This window comes from Hippocampus comes, unplaced genomic scaffold, assembly GCF_001891065.2.
Source record: "Hippocampus comes isolate QL1 unplaced genomic scaffold, H_comes_QL1_v1.1 scaffold90, whole genome shotgun sequence".
NCBI classification, from domain to species: domain Eukaryota; kingdom Metazoa; phylum Chordata; class Actinopteri; order Syngnathiformes; family Syngnathidae; genus Hippocampus; species Hippocampus comes.
In genome coordinates, this window is record NW_017804912.1 from 644,207 (window position 1) to 668,649 (window position 24,443).

Consider the following 24,443-nt stretch of genomic DNA (forward strand, 5'->3'; position numbering starts at 1 on the left):
ACGTACTTGTAAGTGGGCGCAACACAGAACCATCCTGACCAATTCAAAGATCTCATTTAACTTCTCAAAACTCACTGGGGTCGACACTGCGTGACTGTTAACTCCCCAGCGTGCCAGAAAAGCCTTGGTGGGGAAAAAAAAACAAAAAACAAAAAGAAACTGTAACAACTGTACTGTGCTCGGAAAAAATAGGAAATGTCATCATCAACTTGGACTAAACTTTAATCACATCATAGATTGACTACTAAAAAGTTTAGTTCAACCCTTATTAGGAAAGAGCTTTTCCTAAGATGTACTTTTTTTTCACATATTTTTATCAGTCGCAACATTGTGTGTGTGTGTGTGTGCACGTGTTAGGCCAATAAGTGTCTCTGGCTGCAGGTCAACAAGTGAGGTAAGAAGTATGAAGCTGTTCCGTCTTCAGGTAAGAGCTCCAGGAATTGTGCGGGACTTGTCTCCGTGGCAACAACGACCAGCGTCTCTGTTGGTACAATAATACGTATGAATCTCAGATAGCAAATATTTCACAATCGTAAATTTGCATATTCTGAATTTAGTGCACGTTTTAGTTTTTTTGGGGGGAAAAAGAATCAGAAATTAACGCGCATTGACTGTGACTGTGTTGATAGTGAGTGAATTCGGGGTTGAGCTTCGACCTTTGAGAGCAGCCAACAGAATGCAATTGTCTGGCGCGACTCTTGTCCGATGGCAGAGTTCTGGGAGCAGTTTCTTCCACCACAAATCCTAAAGTTTGGACGGAAGGGGAAAGGAATGAGCTCGCGAGACACATAACACGCAGCCCGAGATTGACAAAAAGAGAAAAATCCTCCCAAGATCTTCGAAATCCGATAATCTGGCCATTATTGACTTTGATCGGAAGTGGGGAGTCGGGCCTAGTTCATCGGCATGCGGGTACCCGGCGTAAGAGAGTGGGCTAAGTGACAACATTCAAAGCAACACACATGACAGGCCGCACACTTTCAGGACTGCCAAAATATAAAGCCACAAGGATCCACTGAGGGGACCTGATTTTCCACAGATACAGACCATGTATTGATCTTGCAAGTGGTGATTGGCGTAGGCAATGATCGCCTGCGGGCATCGGTCCAGGAGGTCTTCGATGCTGCGATCGTACTGCCCCCTCCTGGTTGCACAGAGAAGGTGCAGGCTGAAGCCCCACAATGCTTGGTCTGGCAAACTTTCCAACAAGGGTGCGACCGAGGCCACGGGCAGGGACGGGCCACATAGGAGCGACTGCAGAAAACACAAAACGGGGTGAATGCACAGTATCCGGGATTGCAATTGCAGTTCGTGGGCCGAACTCTTACCTGCATTTTGTGCAACGCCTCCTGGTGTTCAAAACTGGTACTGTGAGGCGGACTGAGAACAATAAGCCAAGGATGCAGAGCACCATAATGGGAGCAGGAATTGATCTGAAACATAGCCACCACGCAGACATTTTAGTTGACGATAGTTTGACTAAAAGGTGCTATGTGAACAATTACACATTTCGTCATGGTTTTTGTCCATCTATAAAGTTTATAGGAGGGGGAAAAAAAAACCCCATTCTCATTTCCAGCAACTTTACCAGATCGTCGGCGCTCTTCAGTGACCTGCGAGCCAGAGGTTGGACCAGACGTTTGTCTGTGCTCGTGTGTGTCAGTCGGTCGATGTAGACCGAAGACAATCGGAACAGGAGCTCTTGAATGACGGCTTCTTGTGACGACGCCATAAGCGTGGCCTCCCAGAAATCCACCTGCAAGCTGTTTTCACAGCCCAGCACCTACGATAAGCGCACGCGTCAGAATGGCAGGAAGTGCTACACAGCCTCTGAATTTTCTCATGGAATATCATTTGGATGATTTTTGGGATACTTTACATTTCACAAACAAGGGAGTTTCATACATGTCAACCCCACGGACTTTTTTTGTTCTCAAATAGGAAGACAAATAACAGAGGAACTCTTCCATTCGCTTGCATGTACTTGTTTACAGTTTTCTGTATTGAGCATGTTGAAGTAAAAAAATAATAAGGGATACATATAAAAACTGCTTTGGAAGTACACCCCCCCCCCACACACACACACACTGTAAGCTGTAAGACGGCCTCCTATCGCTCCCAGACAACAATAAGGTTTCCGATGATTCGATGACACCCACCTGAAACATTTGGTCCACCTGTTCAAGTTGAACTTTGTTGTTCTCATGCAGGGCAACCATGGAAGCCACCAGCAAGCCGGGCTGGGACTTGGCCATTTGGTGACTTAACGCGGTGGGAGCGATGGCGGCGCGCTGGCCCGCACCTCCCCCATGCAGCAACAGCCTCGGCTCCTCAATGAAGCCGTACACCAACACCATCTAAAAACGCAACGGAAGTGGCGGATTTGATCCAGCGAGCTTAAAGTCGGACTGTATTTTGAGTGACGGGGATGACTCTTCCGAACTATGAAGAGAATGGCGGCGCGTGTCTTGATTTCAACGCGTTCGACAAACAAAACGCGTGATGCCATTGCACACGCTGAAATTCTCAAACACGCCGGCTGCCTCCTGACCTCCGCGTGTCTCTCCATCAGCTGCGCGTACTGCGCCAGGTCGTCCAAGCGCAGCGCCATGGTTGCCATGGTGATGGTCAGCGCAACAGACACGCCGGCGCTGGCCTCCAGATGTTGCAAGATTCGGAGTGTCCGGTCGGGACTGACATTTGTCATGGTCGGGCTGGCGCACGCGGCGATGAGCTGGGAGGGTTCCGATTGGCTAAAAATGTCGATGACCTCATCCGCTGCTTCCTAGGGAGACGAAAGAGAGACGTCCCGATGGGGTTTTCGTTGCGGTGGCGCCATTTGCAAACGTGTGCGGCTCACATCTGGAAGTGTGTGAAGACGATTGTGGCGACGTTACCTGAGCGAGATGCTGGTCGGTCTCTTCTAAAAGGTAATGCTTGAGGTAGAACAAAAAGCCCGGGCCGTAGGCGTGCGGGCTGCTTGGAAGGGGGCGATTCCTCGCCATGACATCGGTGACCGACAGGCCCGACATTCTGTAGTAAGGCAAAGCCTGATGACAGTGCCTCTGGCTTCCCCTTTTGGGACCAGAAAACAGGACAATGATTTACACGTCTTGAGGTCGGATGAAGAACGGTTTGGAATCATGAAGTCCTGGTGATAGTTTGTGAATATTTCTGATCCCAGGGGAAAATTTGTCTCGACTGACAGGGGTCAGCGGGTGTTGCAAGAGGGCACTTGGGGGTTCGGGCTCGTGTTGAAGAGCACCTGACCATGACCTCTCATCTGTCTAGAGTGAGCAGAAAGTGGATTTAACATTTTTCATGAGAGTTCGTTTTTATTTCATTTTGACTTTTTTTTAATTGTCATTTTGTCATTTTTTAGTGAATTAAGTTTTTCAATATTAAAAACATTTTTTTTTTCTAGTGAATTGAGTTTTTCAATATTAAAAACATATATTTTTTTTCTTGTTGTAATTTTTTTCAACAGATTTCTTTCATGATTTTACTACTTTTGATGTTTCCAAACTGCTTCGTTTTAGTTTTGTTTTCATTAATTAGTTATAGTTAGTTTTCTTTGTTTTTTTTAATAAAAGGAGTATTTGTTGAGTGTAAGATTAAATTTTTTTTTTAAAAAAGGGTCACTAAGTATTGTGTAATAAAGAAAAGCAAACTCCATTTCTCCAACGAGTGACTTTGGTTCGTCTTGGGCAACGGTTGTACCGCAATACCAAAACAAACACATTCACAATCAACGCCGTCATTTACAAAAAACGAAAACAGACGACATTTTGGCTCCAGTTCGAGTTAGTTTTGGTTATTTTTATAGACTTAAAATGTAGTTTCATTTAGAGTTCTTTCTATTTTTTTTAAAGCATTTTCATTCATTTGTTTTTTGTTTATTTTGTGAACCAAAATCCTTTTTCCCTTTCAGTCTTTGTTCCTCCTAAAGCCCGAACGAGATACTTTGGCCAATGTCATGCTTTCAACTTTGTGGGAACACTTTGGGGGAAAGACCCTTTTCTTTGGACGGAGGTTTGGACAGTTGTCAAGTACATGCAAACGTGGACAATTTTAGAGCTCTAAGGGGGTGATTTTATTTTCTGCGGGTGTAATACCACGCTGAGCTGAGTCTTGCGTCCGCACTGTTGAGTTTACGATCTTGGCCATGGGTTACCTGCTGAAACAGTCTCCCAGCTGCGCACAGTTCTCCTGGAATGCCTGCTCCGTGGCCGTTCTGTCGGGCGGGGCGTCTGCGGGGCCGCCGTTGCTGCTGCTGCGAAGGTGCGGTTGCGAAGACTGAAGCAAAGCCGCGCGCAGGAGGAGGTGGGCTTCACTGAGGAGGTGCCAAAGACTCTGCGCATGCTGCTTGTTCTGTGCATAATGCTGGCTGTATTCAACCTGACCACGCGGAGACAAATTGGTCACGTTAACGCATTTTGTCGAGGCGGCTCGGGGTGGAAATGGAGTCAGCAGGTCGACTTTACCATCTCGTGGTAGAGAGTGAGTGGAGGGACCGTTTCGACCACGTAAAGGTTCCATCCATGTCCGACAGCGCTGGTCTCCTTGGGAGCAGACATTGTCCACTTCCTGCTCCTGGGGTCAAAGGTCACACAAACAAGAAATTGGAAGTAGACTCAAAAAGAAGACGCTGACCCCGGTTGTATGGTCCAAGTATGAAAAAGTTTGAAAAAAATGTGTGATACTTGGCAGCCACACGCCGTCATTTTCATTAAGAATCTAAAAAAAAAAAAAAAAAAATACGACAGCGAACAAAAATATCAAGTGAATACTTAATACAGGTTTTTGCTCCAATTTACAAGGAAAAAGTCTTAGAAGTGAGAGTTGTCAAACGCGGTGATCTACCGGAACAGAGAGAGCAATGTGATGTCTAGTGATTGCGTGCCAACGAGAAAAAAAAAAAAGTGTTGCGTGGTTAGTGACCACAGGCTCGAAAAGCTGTGTGACTTTGCGATGTTGAGCCTCGACTGGTCCATGTCGGACGATTGGCTACTTGAAAAGCAGATTTTCCCCCCCCCTCCTGACCCCCCCCCCCAAAAAAAAACATTGAGCACCCCTTTTTTATTTGCTATATGGGAAATGTCTACTCTCACAGGGTAAGCCATGAATTCAATGTGAGTTGAAACTATATTAGTCTGTGAGCTGGGGGTCGCGCCCGTTTTTAGGGGAGTTAGGTTGGGTTAAGGGAGAATTGGCTTCGAAAATAAAAACTGCTGTCACTTTAAGACGAAGCTGCAAAGTCAAACTGAAAGATCGAAGAATATATATACATATGTACTGTATATATATATTTTTACATTGGTTAATGGGACATTTGAAAGAGTTAGCATTAGCATAAAAAGTAGCATATCATACTGACAGAATTGGACGCAGGAAGAATTAGCACCAAAACTAATCTGATAATGTCTGAAATGAGGGATACCGTGCCACACACAAAACATGAATTGATGATGCTGCTCTGGCAGGATTACCTTTGAGTTGAGTTGACGTTTGAAGCACAGAATGAATAAATCAATGTCAGGATTTATTCATTCTGTGACATTTTGTGAGCTGCAATTTAATCTTGGTGGGGGAAAAAAAACCTCAAAACAAACTGGTGTTGTAATGGCGTTCTGGATCGAATTCTGTCAGTTCATTACGGCTTCGCTGCGTCGGAAATGAGCTCGGTGAGCACTTTGAAGGCGTTGGCGTCGCAGTTCGGCCTGGAAGTGACAGCAAGAGGCTTTTTTGGGGTGGGGGGGCAGAGGAATCTTACAGGAAGGGGCGTGACAGAAGGCTCTCCAGAGCTGGGGTGGTGGTGGGATCGATTCCCACCGCCAGGAAAATACCGGTCAGCATGGTGTGCTCTTTCAACGTGCTAAAAATGTATAACACACACACGTGCGCACAATAAATTGTTTGCTGGGGTAAAAGCACAGGAAGCTAAACTTCACCTGCACCGCAACGGATGACGACCACGTCAATGCGCTCGAGTCAGAAAACGAAACGTGGACGTGAATAACTACGCTGGGATCTCGGTGTGTTGTGTTTTTCTTTCAAGCGACGTACAGGCCTCGGCGTTGGACGTTGCGTTCCGTCTCCTCTGCCGTCTCGGCGTCGGCGGTGGAGAACAGGATGACGTGGCGGCCGCACGCACGCACGGAGCGAAGGCCGATAAACAGCTGCATCCTCAGGGCGCACACTTCAAGGTTGCAGGGGGGACAGGCCTAGAAACACGCACGCAACGACGTACAGGCCTCGGCGTTGGACGTTGCGTTCCGTCTCCTCTGCCGTCTCGGCGTCGGCGGCGGAGAACAGGATGACGTGGCGGCCGCACGCACGCACGGAGCGAAGGCCGATAAACAGCTGCATCCTCAGGGCGCACACTTCAAGGTTGCAGGGGGGACAGGCCTAGAAACACGCACGCAACATCGCATTAATCACTCTCGCTTATTGTCTGTATTGTCGCTGTATTTGTCTTGCAACTGTTACAATAGCGAAGATGACTGCGCACGCTGCTTAGTGCCAAAACGGCACAATTTGTCAACACATTTAGCAACATCATGGCTCTGTATTCATTTTTCATGTACTTATTTAAAAGAAAGTCACTCAGAGTTGGCATAGGTCTCTCCTGACCCGCCCCCCCATCGCCCATCATGTATCTACGGGCATCTCACTACATTGTCTGCGCATGGAATTGGAAAAAGTTTGGCCCGCCCACTGCGGAAAAAAATCGATTTGGACGCCTCATCTTGTGAGCGTGAGCGTCATAACCAAATCAGGTGATTCGGCGTTCTTGGTTTTTCATGTTTACTAGGCAGGTTTGCATTTCGTCAGACACGTACCCTCATGGTGGTATCGATGTAGGGGTCCTCCAACCTGGCTGCGACCGCCGCGCAACGCACGGTGAAGCACTGCAGCGCACTCCTAACATACAAGCAGACAGATGTGCATTTGATTCAACTGGTTTAAAACCACGTCGCAGTGACATTATTCGGTTCGATTAACTTCACGATGACGCAACCTACGTATGTTCACGAAACGTTCCTATCGGGACAAAAAATGCAAATGCCAAGTACAGTATTATCCTCGGAAGGTATCCTACAGCGATGGACAGTCCCGACATTTCGAGGTTATGAACGGGGGCGTCGTTTACTAGCATCGATGGCCCGCAAGCGTTTCTCGTACAAAATATTGACTACAATTACAATTTGACTAATGTGTCGGCATAGGTTTGAGATTTGGGTCCCATGACGGTAAACTGAGGGACCCCCTCCACTTGTCATACTAAGCGGAAAATTTTCACCGAAAATGAGACTCACTTGGTAATGACATGTAACAGGTGATCTGTCAAGACCGCTTCCAAGACCTTCTCGGGATATTGATAAGTTGAGAGAAGCTCCACTCCGCCTTTCAGGCTGTACAGGTAGCCGGCGGTGGGAAGGGAGAAGAAGCAGAACACGCAAGCTGGCTCTTCAGCCCCAGACTGCCGGCCTACGCGGACAAGGGCACGCGTAGAGAGGGTGAAAAATGATGCCCATAAATCCTGAACGGATCCATATTGTTTTGGGGGGGGTTTAGAAACAGCTTCTCATTGGCCAGTGAACTTTTTGATCCTCCTTGGATTGCGTTCAACTCACTTGGAAATAAGGGGTGCAGTTTCAGGGAGTGAAGGTGCGTCCCCTCCACACTGCAGCCCTGGAAGTAGTCTGGAGTAAAACGCCTACGATATACAACAGAGAAAAACAAAAAAAATTGTTGACAAAAAAATAATAAAATTCTGCTGAGATCGTTCTGGTGAACAATATCGCATTAATCACTCTCGCTTATTGTCTGTATTGTCGCTGTATTTGTCTTGCAACTGTTACAATAGCGAAGATGACTGGCACGCAACGTAGCGTGAATAACTCTCGCTTAGTGTCTGGCGGGTCCGCCCGCTGTGTTTGTCTTGCAACTGTTACAATAGCGAAGATGACTGCGCAAGCTGCTTTGTCAACACATTTAGCAACATCATGGCTCTGTATCGCTGCTTAGTGCCAAAACGGCACAATTTGTCAACACATTTAGCAACATCATGGCTCTGTATTCATTTTTCATGTACTTATTTAAAAGAAAGTCACTCAGAGTTGGCATAGGTCTCTCCTGACCCGCCCTCCCATCGCCCATCATGTATCTACGGGCATCTCACTACATTGTCTGCGCATGGAATTGGAAAAAGTTTGGCCCGCCCACTGCGGAAAAAATCGATTTGGACGCCTCATCTTGTGACCGTGAGCGTCATAACCAAATCAGGTGATTCGGCGTTCTTGGTTTTTCATGTTTACTAGGCAGGTTTGCTTTTCGTCAGACACGTACCCTCATGGTGGTATCGATGTAGGGGTCCTCCAACCTGGCTGCGACCGCCGCGCAACGCACGGTGAAGCACTGCAGCGCACTCCTAACATACAAGCAGACAGATGTGCATTTGATTCAACTGGTTTAAAACCACGTCGCAGTGACATTATTCGGTTCGATTAACTTCACGATGACGCAACCTACGTATGTTCACGAAACGTTCCTATCGGGACAAAAAATGCAAATGCCAAGTACAGTATTATCCTCGGAAGGTATCCTACAGCGATGGACAGTCCCGACATTTCGCATGAACGGGGGGGGGCGTCGTTTACTAGCATCGACGGCCCGCAAGCGTTTCTCGTACAAAATATTGACTGCAATTACGATTTGACTAATGTGTCAGCATAGGTTTGGGATTTGGGTTCCATGACGGTAAACTGAGGGACCCCCTCCACTTGTCATACTAAGCGGAAAATTTTCACCGAAAATGAGACTCACTTGGTAATGACATGTAACAGGTGATCTGTCAAGACCGCTTCCAAGACCTTCTCGGGATATTGATAAGTTGAGAGAAGCTCCACTCCGCCTTTCAGGCTGTACAGGTAGCCGGCGGTGGGAAGGGAGAAGAAGCAGAACACGCAAGCTGGCTCTTCAGCCCCAGACTGCCGGCCTACGCGGACAAGGGCACGCGTAGAGAGGGTGAAAAATGATGCCCATAAATCCTGAACGGATCCATATTGTTTTGGGGGGGGTTTAGAAACAGCTTCTCATTGGCCAGTGAACTTTTTGATCCTCCTTGGATTGCGTTCAACTCACTTGGAAATAAGGGGTGCAGTTTCAGGGAGTGAAGGTGCGTCCCCTCCACACTGCAGCCCTGGAAGTAGTCTGGAGTAAAACGCCTACGATATACAACAGAGAAAAACAAAAAAAATTGTTGACAAAAAAATAATAAAATTCTGCTGAGATCGTTCTGGTGAACAATAGCCACGCACCTGAAAAGAACGTAAGAGAATGTGTTTTGTCCACTGTCCTCCAGCGCCGTTTTCTCGATGCTGACAGGGATGTCGCAGTTTGCAGCTCGCTCACCCAGCAGCTCTTGGTGCCTTGGAAGGAGCAGGAAGTCAATCTGGTCTTCAGCTTGATCTGTGCGCACGCACGCACGCACACGCACGCACGCACGCACACACGCACACACACACACACACACACACACACACAACAATGATTTTTAACAGCCTGACGTCTGAGGGGAAGGGCGGCGGGGGGGAAGCTCTCCATATTAGAATCGCTGTTTCATCATGACTGTAGTGTGCACTGATTAGAATGCGTGCAAACATTTTTTTTTTTGAACTGAGAGGAACTGATTAATGTTAAAGATGACCAGTTATGATTTAGGGTGATTAATAATTTATGATATCGTGTACGGCACAGGTGTCAACTTGTCTTCGCTTTTAAAAAGATATTTCACGCATGTTTTGTTCCAATCCTTCTTTTAAAATAAATGTTACATTTGAGCAGTTTTACCGACGCCCGAGTACAAAATCACTTTTGTTGTGTGTCGATGTAATATAAGGCGATCGTGTTCCAATTTGGTTTCACAGTCAGAATGGCCCTGTGAAGGAAAGTAGATACAGTACGATGTGCCCCCCGACAAAAATTAGTTTTACACTTTTTCTGTACGGTACATCATAATCATGATTTTTCAGAATAATTCCCAACAATGATTTGACAAGGGATGGAAATGGGTCAAGATCAAAATGCAAGCCCATATTTCCGTACATCCCAGCGAGTGTTTACGTTTCCAAAAGATCACATTGACCACATCCCCAAAAAAATGAAATCACAATGGCCCATCGCTGCTCCAACAGGCCTGCAGGATTACTCAGGTGGTCCTTGGGGGGGGTGGTGAAAAGTTGACGGTGTCATGCTGAGTGCTGTCTAAGAATGAGTGGATATTATTGTCACACACGGGCACCCTTCAATTTGAGATGAAAAAGTGCGCTGTCACGCTTAAGCCCTCATTTAGTCGGCTGAAGAACACGTCGGCTTGTTTTGGATTTACAACAGCAGCAAGCTTTGAAACGTTTGGCAAACAATTTGACCTTTGCTGCTCACACGTGCAGTAGAAACGCACGGTGCAATTCAGCTAACGTCTTTGAATTTGATCACCGTCTTTTGGCGCTGCAGACGTCTCCTCGGGCGCCAGGTCTTTTGGCTCATAATTCGCATGCAGTTTGAGGACCAGGACCTCCAGCTCCGCTTGCACAGCGACATATCCTGCACACAGTGCCACCTTGAGGGGCGCGTGCGATATTTTAACACACACAAAGACAGACCTATTTAGAGCTTTTCAATCAAATACGGGAGAGCAAAAATTTACTTCAAGGAGAAAATCTTGACGCCCTCCCTTACATTCTTTTTTTTTGGGGTGTAATTATCTTCAATTCTTTTTCTTCATCTTCTGTCAGACATACAGCATATATAAAAGCAAGCACACCTTTATGTGCCCTCATCCTCTTTTTAGGTACAGTGACCGTTCTAAATACTGTAGTATCAAGGCTCATCTGTAAAATGTGTCATCCCAAGATCACCACAGTGATGTACATCTAAATTCACGGATAACAGAATCAACGTAATAAAGACAAACAGAAAGCAGTGGTGCAGATACCTGTTTGGGATTAGTTGCCGGAAGATGCAGGATGACAGAGCGTTCAAAGTCCAAAAAGGAAGCGCTCTGGTTTGGGGTCTGATCTAGAGGTACAGCAAGTGAGACGTCTGAGTGAAAAGCCAGTGGCAGATATCGACTTCGAAGTCGATTACCCGACAAAGGCTTTCAAAACCTTCAGGCCTTCAAGTATGCGAACCAAATAACATTTCTGCGAATGCGAAGCAGTTTGACACAAACAAACCCATTTGAGCGTTTCTTACCTGGACTCTGACTTGCGCTCGGCTGGTTGCTTGAAGGGTGTTGGACGTTGGGCTGGGTTTGAAAATCACCAAGAAAACGTTTCAAACGCAAGCGGAGCGGATGACAAAACAAGGTGAAGTGTGAAATCTTTTGGAACACAGCGAACCGGATCAGTTTTGTACTTACCATATTTTGCTGGTTCTGTCTTCTCAAAGTAAACAGAACCAGAGTCTTGTCACAGCCGACCAGGAGGTCGCCTGTAAGCGGGCAACACGCCACAGCGACAGGACGCTCCGATAAGGGGATCTCAATGATCTCCATCTGTACTCCGCCCCGCTGGGACGCCCCTCGAAGCAGGTGGCCCAACAAGCGCACTCCAACACGAGCCTTCTCCTCGGCCTGTACACAAGTAACATGTTGATTTGTCAAGCTGCACGCCAACCCCTTGCAAGAGCGGTGGTGGGGGCTTGGTTCGCAGTCGGGGAGCCTTATTTGGAAGGTTTTCCGACCCGGTCAGGTGTTGTTTTTTTGAAGACACGTCACAAGGAAGCAGTGACAGCTCAGATGAGGGCTGAAGTGACAGCCAAAAATGTCAGCTCTGTAAGAGTTTTGTTTCACCCCCCCCCCCAAAAAAATAGACTATTGTCTGATTTTAAGAAGAAACTTTCAAACAAGCTGAACGTCACAGCGCTACGCATCACCACTTTTTTCTCCCAATCCTACATCGCGGTTTTCACCTTTCGCGAGGGGTTTCTGGTCCCCATTAATCGTGAAAAACGAGGGTTTACCGCACTTTAAGACTATCTTAAAAAAAAAAAAGCTCGGTTGTCTTTCAACATGATTATTTCACCAATGCCACACCTGATAACGCCAGTTGGTGTAGGCTCTCAGGTAGGTGGAGCTGTTCTTTTCCTCGATCGTGACCAGGTAGTCTCCTAGATGTGATGGGGACAAGAAAAAAAACACAATTGACAAGATGAACCAAATGGTCGTGCGCACGCGAAAGGTAGCCAGTGGAGAAAGAAAGAATATTGTGCACCGATGTTGCTGTGCAGGATGCTCCTGACGGTGCCCATGGTAGCAAAACGACAGAGAAGAGGGCAGCCCTCCTGCTCCAGATTGTAAGCTTCCACCTGGGCCCGGAACAACATGTTCACGTTTTTTTTTTTTCCCCAACTGGGTTATACAGGTTAAAGGTCGCCATAACTCCTGGTAATAGTTTTGAAATTATTTATTTTGTTCTCGTTTTTTTTTTTTTACAGCACAAAAACCTGGCATTTAAAAAGAGGTGTGTTGCCTTTTTCTATCAACTGTAGATGGATATGTCGATCCAACAAAATGGGTTTTATTTACATGTGATCAATGCGGACTTCATCCTACGTGACCTAGACAGTGCACCTGTTATGTTCATTCAATAACCACAATAGCAATAATAACCTTGCATCCTCCAGTGGTTACCACAAACAAGGAACCACCTCCACAGCAGACCAGGCCAGGCTCCTGCTCCACCTGGTGACAGGGACAACGGATGTCATGAGCTCTTAAAGAGGATAAATGACGTTTAGGTTGGCTGGCTTGGCTCAGGAGACCTCCACTGACCTGCACTATCTGCTGTGAGGCGTAAGGATGGCAGTTGTAGACGTGCACCATGTTGTATCCACTCTTTGCAGAGGTGCTTCAATGGGACAAGGTGGAGTGGAAAGAGAACTTCCAATTCCGCGTTCTACTTTCTCTCTCTCTCTCTCACGTGCAGGGTCACCAGCCCTCTGTGAAAGCACAGCTAAGAAGTCAGTTTACGAAATCATTCAAGTGACTGTAAAAAAACACTTACTAGGCAGTTGAAAGCATGACGTGACTGTTAAGATATTCAGCCACAATACTATAGCTTTAAAAATATTATACCGTAGAAATTGGGGGAAAAAAAACATATAGTGTAAATGAAGAACCACAACGTTTAAGTATCATTTTGTCGCAGATGGTCTGGGGAGTGCAGCGAAAGCAGAGGCCAGACAAATGTGTGTGTTGTATTCCTCTAATCGATATCACATGCTGCGGTCTTGTGAGCCGAACCGGGGGGCTGCAACGATCGACTTCAACCCCTTTCACCTCGTCTCACACCGGACTTACTCGGTAGCGAGTTGACAACCAAATAAACCCGAGGGCGTACTTACGCTCCTGTTCAGTTGTGTAATGGGATGTTTCTCCTCTTCATGGTCGAAAACTGCAGTTGAAACCTTTCACGCCGCAAAGCAGGAAATTGATGTCAACTACAACAACGGTGGACACGCCCCCTTGCTTTCATTGGTTAATTTCACTCGCTGGGTTTTTACCTCGGATAAAAAAAAAAAAATCTCAATCTCCCTCGCTCGCTTTCTCCCCTCCGTGATTTAATATACTTACGATCCTGTTCAGTTGTGTAATGGGATGTTTCTCCTCTTCATGGTCGAAAACTGCAGTTGAAAGCTTTCATGCCGCAAAGCAGGAAGTTGATGTCAACCACAACAACAGTGGACACGCCTCCTTGCTTTCATTGGTTAATTTCACTCGCTGGGTTTTTACCTCGGAAAAAAAAAATCTCAATCTGCCTCGCTCGCTTTCTCCCCTCCGTGATTTAATTTATCCTTCTAAATCCATAGAGGCAGTCAGTTTAAAGCAAGAGCCTTTGAATCCCATGATTTGTGTCCAAATTATGCGCATATCAAGCTTGGCGCTCTTCGTTGAACTCATGATGATATCACTTTAAAAAGAGCTGTAATTGTTCTATGCGCTACTGAGCACATTAATTGTGTTTAGGATTCCCTTTCCGTGCATCTCAGTCTGCAGGACTGCGCTGTTGCACCGTACGTCACGCCAGGGGGAGCTTTGGCCATGGACAAGTATCGGTGGACAGCCTGAAGCGAAAGTTGAGGTCCTCTGGCCAGATGCGTGAGACTATCGCTGAATAGCTCGGGTTTTTTTTTCCTTTCTTTCAGGAAATGAAGCAAGGAAGTGATGATGTCTTTACATTTTTTAAATTATTCATATCCCTAATTTGAGAGTGTTAACAAAACACATCCTGGTATCGACTCGCACCTTCTACTTGAGTCAAGGTCAGCTGCACTCCACTCCCACTATAAACACTGTTGATGTTGCATTGCTTGCCTCTGCTGAGATGCTGCATGGTGTTTCCTCAAAGCTGTTTGGAAGTCGTTTCCCATGGCTTCACCAAACCCCTTCCATGCCGGAGTTTTTGACTCAGCCGCCAGCAAATCTTCCTGCCGGTACCCATCGAATGCCTCTGAAACCCCACAGGCACCGACCACCTTACAGCTACAGGTTTGATCGGCCACATCAACAATGGAGGCGTGGAACATAGCCCACTTGGACTCAATGTCACCCGCCTCCCATAGGATGCGAATGTGAGAGGCATCGTCACAGGGAGCCTGCTTTGAGCAGTGGGCTGTCTGCTCCCTCACTGAGGACCTGTTTGCCACGAGTGACCCTGACATGAGCGTAAAACTCCGGAAAATGTTGCTCCTCGGATCAGTGAGACAGACAACCCCCTCCACAACAATTCGGTGATGGCCCAGGAAGGGGGAAAACAGAAATTGTTTATCAAATGTGTTTAAACAGTCCACAATGGCATTCACAAGTCAGCAATGCCAGGTACATCCATTATATGACACAAATTAATATTACTTTGTTACTCCCGTAATAACTAATCACTTTGAGTCATATCGCCATAGACACATCAATTATACAATCTCTCTCTCTCTCTCTCTCTCTCTCCCTCCCCCACCCTCTGTGTGTGTGTTTGATGGCTTTGTAGACAGTTAAAGTGGATGACATGGCAGCAACTCGTGCAGGCTCACCATTGTGAGCGCTGCGAGCAGCAAGTGCACTTGCAGGCTGCATGCATGCGGCACTCCACTGCATTCTTCACTGACTGTAGCTCAGCCATTCGCAAGGTAGGTGTCATTTTTTTTCTTTATCTTTATATTTTTTGGGGGGGTGGGGGGGTATTATTTCAACTTCATGTCAGTTGTGCATTTAATTGAGAAGACAATGGAGTGACGGATGAGACACTGACGAGATTGCAATACGGAAAGTAAACCGTCCAAAAAGAGACTGCGGTTTAAGCATCGGCGTACTGCCATTTGGGCCGCAATGGCGCAAACTTTTTCCTTCTTCGAAAGTATCCATGAGGTTTACCCTCAGGCAGCATCACATTCTTCTGGCGCTTCGGGCGTTTGACAGGCGTCAGAGAAGGGAAACGATGCTCAAGAAAGACAAGAAAAACATGCAACTACTGCACCGTGTGTCGTGAAACCCTTCACCAGTATATTTATCAGTACTTTGTTCTGCATGGATATTCAACTGTAGCCATCCATCCATTTATGTTGACATTATTTTTTGCAGCCTTAGTAACCAACAATACATATCTGTATTTCCATATCCTTAGCGCCGATTTTATTTTGCGGCTTCGTTCACTTGGTCGGATTGTTTCAGTCTAATGTGATTGGTGAAACAGACGCCCTTGCTCGATAGACAGCAGCCAATAAAGGCATTAGAGTGAGTGAGTGAGTGAAGCAGTTTGCCCTCTATGGCAGTCTTGGCTGTGCTGAAGTTTGTTTTGCCCTCAAAAGTCCAATCCATTATGGGATGTTGTTAAATAGCCCAGCTTGTTTGGCTCACTCAGCAGGCAGGATCTGCATGCGTCTATTTATAGCGTTGCTCTTCAATGAGAAATTGGATATTGCCACAGCACCCGAGAGAGATGTGGTCATGGGAAAACAGCCGAGGTCGGAGCCGCGGAGAAAAGTTGAAGTGGACTCCACAGAAAGAAGAAGCAGCCTCTTGGGAGAGCACTTTGCGCTCTCGGTTCCTACGAGCAGCGTTCGGGGTATGTTGGGTCATGCGCTTCCACTCGTGAACATTCGGTGTAAAAGCCTCTTGCCTGAGGTCAAATTGTTTGACCGGTTGGTGGCATCCCTCCCCGTGCCAACGACCGCGATTTGCGTGCAACCAAGAAGAAAGAAGTCCCGCAGGTTATTTGGTCATGTCATGTAATTGCCTTCTGCGCTCATCCTGAAAAGAGCACTTGCCACATTTCAAGTGGCCAGTTACGGGATTGCCGGGTGCCTTGCTCAAGGGCTGGCAGGGAATCGGTGTCCCTCATCCCATGCATGCGGCCTCTCTATCGTGGTGAAGGGAAGTCAAACCTGGGGAGAAAGCAGTTGAACTTTGTGAATCCGGAAGCCACGCAAACGCAGCTGCTTCATTTTTGCCCCCAGTTTCATTTCCCTTATGTTGGAAGTTGTCCCCCTAGTCATAATTTTGTCCCCTTTGGAATCGTAGCCAGCTAAACTGCTCACATTATTTGGGCAAAACCTCAACACAATGCAATAAAATACATCTGCGCGGCAGACAGTCCTGGCAGCTCGGATGTGAAAAGTATCATCTGGCTGAAAGATGGCAAGTAAACCCCTCTGAGTGCCGCATGCCGTCGTCACCTACCGGCTGGATGACTGTCATGCACTTGACTTTGGAGTCAGCAATCCTCCATTATGAGTCTCCAGTTGGTCCACAATACTGCTGCTCACCTCTTGACTGGTACCTGACCGGCTCCCTGTCCATCTTAAGAGTTCTTTTCAAGTGCTCGAGAAATACAGTTGAGTTGTCCAACACACCTGTCAGAATCTCCTCCTTCAGATTCCTTGTGCCGCAGTCTCTCCCCACGGTTCTGCCAGCGGAGAGAATCAGGTAATGCATATCCCTGGATAAACGCCAGCCCGCCTGGAGGTTGAACTGGGAACGGGGTCGGACACTGACAGGAGTGCCGAAAGCGCATAAAGGACTCCTCTGGCCTCCGCAATGACACCCTCACAGATTGGCTTGATGTGATTGAGCGAGGAGTCCCTGCAGAGTGGTGGCACACACTTTGCTAACTGTCATTGACTTCCCTGTAATAGCACTTCATATAATTGCGTGAGTGTGGGGCCACTGCACATACTCAGTCATTGCCGCTCTTCCAGATAATGTGCTCCGTGTCCTGTCCTTAGCAAGGATGTGTCGCCACACGCCGAATAGCCCTTGAAAGTACGGACTGGCCACCAGTCTTTCCGGTGCCATTTTTTGATCATCAATCAAAACTTCCAAGCGTTAACTGAACAAGTCATTCGGTGGTTCGCAATTTTGTTTGGGCTTCTTTGTAAAGCCATCAATGTGGTCACGATTATATTTTTCCCGTTTCTCAGGGTTGATTTTATTTAAAGACTGATCTTATGGGTGATCTTCTATTCCTTCAGGTTCCATCTAGCGTGTGCGTGTGCACACGTTTGTGGACCATGAAGCACCAGTCCATCTCCCGATGGCTGAGTCAGCTGGGACTGCCGCAATACTGCACTGCGCTGGAACGAGAATATGATGGCGTTGAGGTACTACACCCATAAACGATCAACCGTCCAAATTCATGGTCGACCATGAAAATCATCGACAATGAGTCTCATGGTTTATTTTTGACGCTTTGTTTTTTTTCTCTGGAAACTGCCTCGTTTCCCGTCGCACCTTTTTACCGTCGACTTGCCTGAGGCGCGTATGCACAGTGGTGCTAATCCGCATCATCCGTGACGTCAGAAACAAGCATGATGTCATGGCTAGACATTGTCCAAAAGTTAGGGCGCGTTTCACCCCAAACTCAAGTGGGGTGATGCAAACCTGCGTTTCACGACAACATGGCGGGGACGCGCAAGCATCCAAAAAGGAATCACAATGTGGCTGCTGCCTGATTCCGTTTCTGTTCTGACATGGGGAGAGTTGATGTAACGTTGTAACACAGGGTTGCCCAAATAAAATACTTGGAATTAGTTTGAATGTCAGGTCATGTTTCATCCTGCAAGAGTCATTCGTTGGGACGGATTATTCCATCTGCGGTCTGTTATGTTGCTCACCTCAGGAAAAGACTCCACAAGACTTTTGTGCGTCAGGGCATACTTACAACATCTTCCGATGCGTGTCCACATATTATTGGGAAAAACTCTCGATGCAGCGATGCGCCTCTTTCAAACGTCATCGTGGCAATCAACTTCACAAGTAGAAGTGGGGAGACATGTTGCTGCTCATTCTTGGGCAGCGATCCACTTTGGCTTTAGGCTCAGCCTGTGAAAATAAATCACGTGATTTCACTTCAGCTTATTTCGTGACAGCTAATTTGGATTGTTGGAAAACAAAAAAAAAAATGACAGTACTCCAAGATGACCGTGAAAGGAATTTCTTGTCGCGCGGATTAGGAGGAGAAAGACGTGACGAGTTTCTACTCTTAATTAAGATGAAGGAAAATACCAGCAGTGACTCGGCTTGATGTTTTCTCCCGTGGCTTTATTACATATAATGCCGATTGAATTTTAAGGTGAAGTACATTTGTAGTGACCGGGAGCTTTGGGTGGTCGGCGACAACATATTTTACGGCGTCCATTAGACGACATTCATTTGTGTCGTCCGATGATGTGACAAAACACCTGCCACTGTGCGGCCATTTTCAGGAGTTGTCAATGGAGGAATTTACAACCTCGTCCTTCAGCCATCGTGGAATCATAAAGCACCACTGAGCCCTTTCGGGCTATTATATCAACAGTGTCCAGCTCATTGCTTCTCAAACCGTCCAGGATTAGTCCCGCATGACTGAGCTTGTAGGCACCACCAACACTGGCCAGACATTTAAGTCAACATTAGGACAAGGATCGTCAAAGCTCTTCCATTTTCGATGGCAGACGCTTTCGGAGTCCTAATTTACAACTCGAGCTTCGTGTGGCAATTAAACCGAAAAAAAGTGGGAAACCTCGGAAACGTTTCGGTCGTAAAAAGCAAACGTTCCAACGAGTGAAGTGAACACACGAAGATTGTTGTCACAATTGAGGCGCGTGATGGCTTGTGTCGGCCAGACACAAGTCATGCATTCACATGGAAAACAAACAAAAAAAAAAATGAAGAATTAATCATCCACAGCTGTTAAATCGACCGTGGTGGGCAGGATTGAAAGTTCACACGATGGTTGAGCTCTGGACGACCAGATAAAGAAAACACGTCACTTTGGATTTCGACACAAATGGAGACGAGACGAGAGAGAGGCGGATCCAAAAACACCAAGCGACGCGACGCGCATGCGTAGTTTACAGAGAGATGTGCTTGTCGTTAAGTAACGTAACAAAACAACGAGTCCTTCAGCTGTGCCGGTTTGAGTTGTGAAGGTCCCGTCCGTGATGACGCCGTGTTGTCAATTCATCTACTTCAAGGGGTGGGTTTTTGTTAACAACCTAGTGCAGGTTGAAGTGTGGCGGGGTGCGCTAAACAATGCGGTTAATGACAAGATCAGGGCGAGGGGAGGAGATGGCACACTTTGGGGAGACAGGCGGTCACCGGTGGTCTCGGCGCTTTACATTCTCGGCTGGAGCCAACAACCTGTCTAGACAGACTTGGAAGTTTCTTATCTTCCACCAAACATTTTGTGCGACGCAAGCTTCAAAAACGCATTTGATTGTTCCGAGATGGAGTGTCATGTCTCGTTCTGGAGAACGTAGCTTTCAATAAATAAACCAAAAAAACAAGCCAGTCTTCCTTGTGCCCAAGGTCAATCGCGCCAATTTTTGGTTTCGTCTTTTTATATGTTTTCAATTAAAACATTGAAGGAAGCGAATCCTTTCATAGCTGAAAAGATGATACAAAGGGAACGTGAGGTTTCGAAAGTTGCAAATTGCGGCGGCATGGCGTAGCGTGAGCTTAGCATGCAAGAGTTCTGGGTTCAAATCTCCAATCTGACTGTTCTTTGTGGAGTTCGCTTGTTTTCCCCATGCTAGCAGGTGTGAGACACACCGCTTTCCTCTTATATTCCAAAAAAAAAACATCCATGCTAGATTAATTCAAGACCTTCCACCGCCGTGATACCGACTCAAGATGGCAATGCAAAATTTTTTTGAAGGACTCACATACGCTTTCTGCTTCTGTTTGTCTCTTCCAGGACCTGCTGTACCTCACAGAATGCGACCTCCTGGACATTGGTGTTTACAATCACCTCCATCGTTTGCACCTCCTCACCTCCTTACGCCTCCTCCAGGAGGGAGAGAGGCGGAAAGGTACTCCACAAACACACACACACACACACACACACACACACACACACACACACACACACACACACACACACACACACACACACACCAAACATTATCTTCTCTTATCTGTCTCCAAAAGTCCCCCTAGCATCCATCTCTGGCTTTCTTCTCACGTGCACAGAAAATGCAGCGAGCTCGAGACGTATAGCATGATAGTCATGTAAAGACACGCATATGCCTGGGGGATCGTGAGGGTGCTTCTCCCGTCAAAGGACAATACGGCGTACTCACACACGCACGCACGCACGCACACTCACTGGCTGTAGAACTCAAGAGGCCCGCTGTCCTGCTCGGCTTCACCAACGGCTTGTGTAACCACTGAAAAATCCTTTGGATATGTACATCGGTGACCCCTGATTAAAAATGTGGTAAACCGATGTCATTTTGCCCGTGACTTCCTCAAAAATAAATAGATGAGACGAATTTGTTAAACACGTGTTCCTTATGCGCAACCGAATATCAAAGACTTTTTTTTTCCCAGCGCATGCATTAGGCTGTGACTTCAAACCGTTGTCTGGCTTCCTCCAATCGTGCATCAAACATTTTGCTTTCAAATAAAAGACATGATATCGTGCAGGTTAAAATGACAACACCTTCTCTCCAGCCTACATTTCAATGGAACGGGACTTTCCTGTGGCGGCCATTTAAACAAAACAAAACAAATAGGTCAGAACATGTAAGATTCTGATTTTTCTTTTGAATGTTAGTCTCTTTCGGGCGATGATGACTTCTCCCATGAGGTTTTCACTGCTTGCCTGGCAAAAAGCCTTTCTCTCCTCCTCCACCCCCTTTCAAATTCCTGGCCGGTGGCACGCCGGACACTTTAAGGGCCGTTGCTGAGGTGAAACAGCCTCTGCTTCAAGTTGCTCAGTCGCCAACTACCATGGCATTATCAGCCTGCCATCCCTGTCATTAAACACAGAGGCCAGATTTATGCAGCAGCAACACACACACACACACACACACACACACACACACACACACACACACACACACACACACACACACACACACACACACACACTCGCATCTCAACAACTCTTTTCTCAAAGGCCTGATGATATACATTTCAGACGCTTGCTTTAGGGATGCCCGTCCCCACAATGTGAACAGATTTATGTTCCCTAAGAAGTACACACACACACACACACACACACACACACACACACACACACACACACACACACACACACACACACACGCTCACACACAAGCCAAGCATCCTGAGAAAATGTCAAGTCAACATTTAACCCCGATAAGAGCATTCCAGCGAGAGCACCTTCACAATTCAACACACACGTCTATATTTAGACTCTCTCCTCGAGGCTTTTTCAGTTCACCTTAAGATATACGAGTCGTTCAAGAGTGAAGCGTGCGTATGTATTTAAAAAGACATTATTATCGCACACGTGCTCCCAATTAGAGGGTAGACGGCAAGACGTATTCACGGAAAGTGGAAGAGAACCCAAAACAAGAAGCTCTTTGGCGGCTGACTTGCTTGCTTGTGAATCATCACTTGCACATTTTTCTCATATACGGAACTTGTCCTATCTCTAGCTTCCAGGGAATATAATGTGTTATTTTTGCATGCGTACAAGCAGTTTTCGAGACTGCACGAGACAAAGAAGTCTTTGTAATAGCGCAACACAAAATATGGATTGACATCTAATTGTGCGTGCAGGTGTTTGTGGTGACAGTTTTGTATAACTGACTTGTTTGTGTTGCCGGTGATCCGTGGTGTTGCATTGCTGATGCATCATCGAGGGTGTTTTCTTTTCCACGCCTCTGGCAGACCTGACAATTTGATGGCTGAAAGATGACGACATTTGATGCCTGCGTGAGAGCAGGTCTAAATTGTGGCGTAGGCGGTGGAATGCGATGTTGGTCAATTTGATCGAGACACAGGCAGAAAGATTCTGCACAGATTGTGCAAGGGTAGTGGATGTCATTGCATTGCATTCAGACTGTAAACATAATAACAGGCTGCATCGAACCCTCACACACACACACACACACACACACACACACACACACACACACACACACACACACACACACACGCTCACACACAAGCCAAGCATCCTGAGAAAATGTCAAGTCAACATTTAACCCCGATAAGAGCATTCCAGCGAGAGCACCTTCACAATTCAACACACACGTCTATATTTAGACTCTCTCCTCGAGGCTTTTTCAGTTCACCTTAAGATATACGAGTCGTTCAAGAGTGAAGCGTGCGTATGTATTTAAAAAGACATTATTATCGCACACGTGCTCCCAATTAGAGGGTAGACGGCAAGACGTATTCACGGAAAGTGGAAGAGAACCCAAAACAAGAAGCTCTTTGGCGGCTGACTTGCTTGCTTGTGAATCATCACTTGCACATTTTTCTCATATACGGAACTTGTCCTATCTCTAGCTTCCAGGGAATATAATGTGTTATTTTTGCATGCGTACAAGCAGTTTTCGAGACTGCACGAGACAAAGAAGTCTTTGTAATAGCGCAACACAAAATATGGATTGACATCTAATTGTGCGTGCAGGTGTTTGTGGTGACAGTTTTGTATAACTGACTTGTTTGTGTTGCCGGTGATCCGTGGTGTTGCATTGCTGATGCATCATCGAGGGTGTTTTCTTTTCCACGCCTCTGGCAGACCTGACAATTTGATGGCTGAAAGATGACGACATTTGATGCCTGCGTGAGAGCAGGTCTAAATTGTGGCGTAGGCGGTGGAATGCGATGTTGGTCAATTTGATCGAGACACAGGCAGAAAGATTCTGCACAGATTGTGCAAGGGTAGTGGATGTCATTGCATTGCATTCAGACTGTAAACATAATAACAGGCTGCATCGAACCCTCTGAAACATTGATGAAACTGGTCCATTGAAATCATTATTATCATCATCATCTTTAATTAATTTTTCGCTTCACCCTGCTGGTCGTGGCACAGTTGTTGGGGGATAGGAAGTAGTTGTTTTCACACACAGACACGAAACACTGGCTGTCTCCAGCTGCCCGTTTCACTGAGACAAACTGTGATCGCCCTGGCCAATTTTATATCATCCGCAAGTGGAGATCTTGCAGTTCCTCATGAACGTGCTTTGCGTATGTCAATCTCCAGTGTGGACACCAGCCATGTAGAGCGTGCGCCTATTTATTTTACATTATGTGTTTGTGTAACCACAGGATGTTCGCCCGATATCCGATCAAGATGTGAGATTACCAGGGATGTGTCCAAGGACCGGCAACCCGAGGCCAAGGCCAAGGCCAAGGACTTGCCTCCGAGGCCAAGGCCAAGGCCAAGGACTTGGAAAATTTTCCGAGGCAAGGCCAAGGCCAAGGACTTGAAAAATTTTCCGAGGCCAAGGCCAAGGACCAAGGACTTGCTTCCGAGGCCAAGGCCAAGGACCAAGGACTGTCCTCATGATTTGCAACACCCCTCCATCAGAACCCTTTGCACTCCCTAACGCTTGAATGAAGTGATTTTATTCAAAGAGTAGAACAGTCAGGGTACGTGTTATTTATACTGGGAAAAAGAAATAAAATCATATGACATACATTTATGAATTAATGTTTTAGTGCAGTAGTTTCTTAATGTGAATATAAATAAATATTATGAATAAATCAACACTCAACAGGCATGACACGGCACGGAACACAAGTTGAGAAATGACTTTGCATAGAAGTCAATCACTGACTGCAGAAAAAGCGGTAATCTCTCAGTGATCATTTTACAGTTTACCTGCAGCGAGTCCCAGGGACTCACTGATCAGAAAAGTATGAGTCCCATTATGCATTGAGAGAGTCCCAAATTTCAAATTCCGAAATGGTCTACTTATTCAATTGCATATGATAATAACACAAACAACATATACATACAATTATAAACAAATGCTGCAAAAATTTAAATAATTCAGGACCAGGCCTGAGGATTTCAGAAATTCATGGTAACCGTTTTTCGGTTCCGTCGGATTACCCAATGGGAAACCACGATAACTAATGTTGGGTTCCGTAAACGTTCATCATGGGAACCCATTTTTCTATTTTGACTGATATTGAT

The 24,443-nt window shown here is 46.4% G+C and overlaps 2 protein-coding genes and 1 long non-coding RNA gene across 4 annotated transcripts in view; 1 reads left to right on the forward strand and 2 right to left on the reverse strand.

Annotated features, from left to right (window-relative positions):
• On the reverse strand, positions 1 to 13,519 carry hps3 (HPS3 biogenesis of lysosomal organelles complex 2 subunit 1). Of its 2 annotated transcripts, XM_019885837.1 has the most exons (25): positions 13,411 to 13,519; positions 12,839 to 13,005; positions 12,677 to 12,748; positions 12,279 to 12,372; positions 12,101 to 12,174; positions 11,426 to 11,638; positions 11,260 to 11,311; positions 11,000 to 11,082; positions 10,501 to 10,624; positions 9,324 to 9,474; positions 9,148 to 9,230; positions 8,830 to 9,001; positions 8,353 to 8,434; positions 6,251 to 6,408; positions 5,774 to 5,875; positions 4,485 to 4,593; positions 4,175 to 4,398; positions 2,898 to 3,075; positions 2,552 to 2,785; positions 2,160 to 2,357; positions 1,589 to 1,783; positions 1,329 to 1,433; positions 1,048 to 1,254; positions 657 to 744; positions 1 to 481 (listed from the first exon to the last, which is right to left on the reverse strand). In XM_019885837.1, the coding sequence occupies exons 2-25, from the start codon at positions 12,887 to 12,889 to the stop codon at positions 354 to 356; spliced, it is 3,177 nt and encodes a 1,058-aa protein (XP_019741396.1). In that variant the 5' UTR covers positions 12,890 to 13,005; positions 13,411 to 13,519; the 3' UTR covers positions 1 to 353. The 2 variants fall into 2 exon arrangements, with proteins under 2 accessions (XP_019741396.1, XP_019741406.1); XM_019885847.1 differs by lacking the exon at positions 5,774 to 5,875 and having other exon boundaries at positions 13,411 to 13,518.
• A 3,979-nt stretch (positions 13,520 to 17,498) lies between these two features.
• bcar3 (BCAR3 adaptor protein, NSP family member) overlaps positions 17,499 to 24,443 on the forward strand; it is a 48,565-nt gene continuing 41,620 nt past the window's right edge. Inside the window, exons 1-2 of the mRNA XM_019885701.1 lie at positions 17,499 to 17,655; positions 20,232 to 20,346. Coding sequence (XP_019741260.1) covers positions 17,503 to 17,655; positions 20,232 to 20,346 — 268 coding nt within the window. The 5' untranslated portion in view covers positions 17,499 to 17,502. The remainder of the gene's footprint in view (positions 17,656 to 20,231; positions 20,347 to 24,443) is intronic.
• Positions 17,547 to 24,443, reverse strand: part of LOC109525312 (uncharacterized) — a 39,383-nt gene continuing 32,486 nt past the window's right edge. The window contains exons 4-5 of the long non-coding RNA XR_002170114.1: positions 18,216 to 18,376; positions 17,547 to 17,628 (exon numbers count right to left, since the gene is read on the reverse strand). This is a non-coding gene — a long non-coding RNA (uncharacterized LOC109525312). The remainder of the gene's footprint in view (positions 17,629 to 18,215; positions 18,377 to 24,443) is intronic.

Coding starts and splice junctions, on each gene's coding strand:
- hps3 (XM_019885837.1), bottom strand. CDS start 12,889: ATGGTGCACGTCTACAACTGCCATCCTTACGCCTCACAGCAGATAGTG. Junction 12,175..12,278: donor CATCCTGCACAGCAACATCG/GTGCACAATATT, acceptor CATCACATCTAG/GAGACTACCTGGTCACGATC. Junction 745..1,047: donor ACTTGCAAGATCAATACATG/GTCTGTATCTGT, acceptor TCCAAACTTTAG/GATTTGTGGTGGAAGAAACT.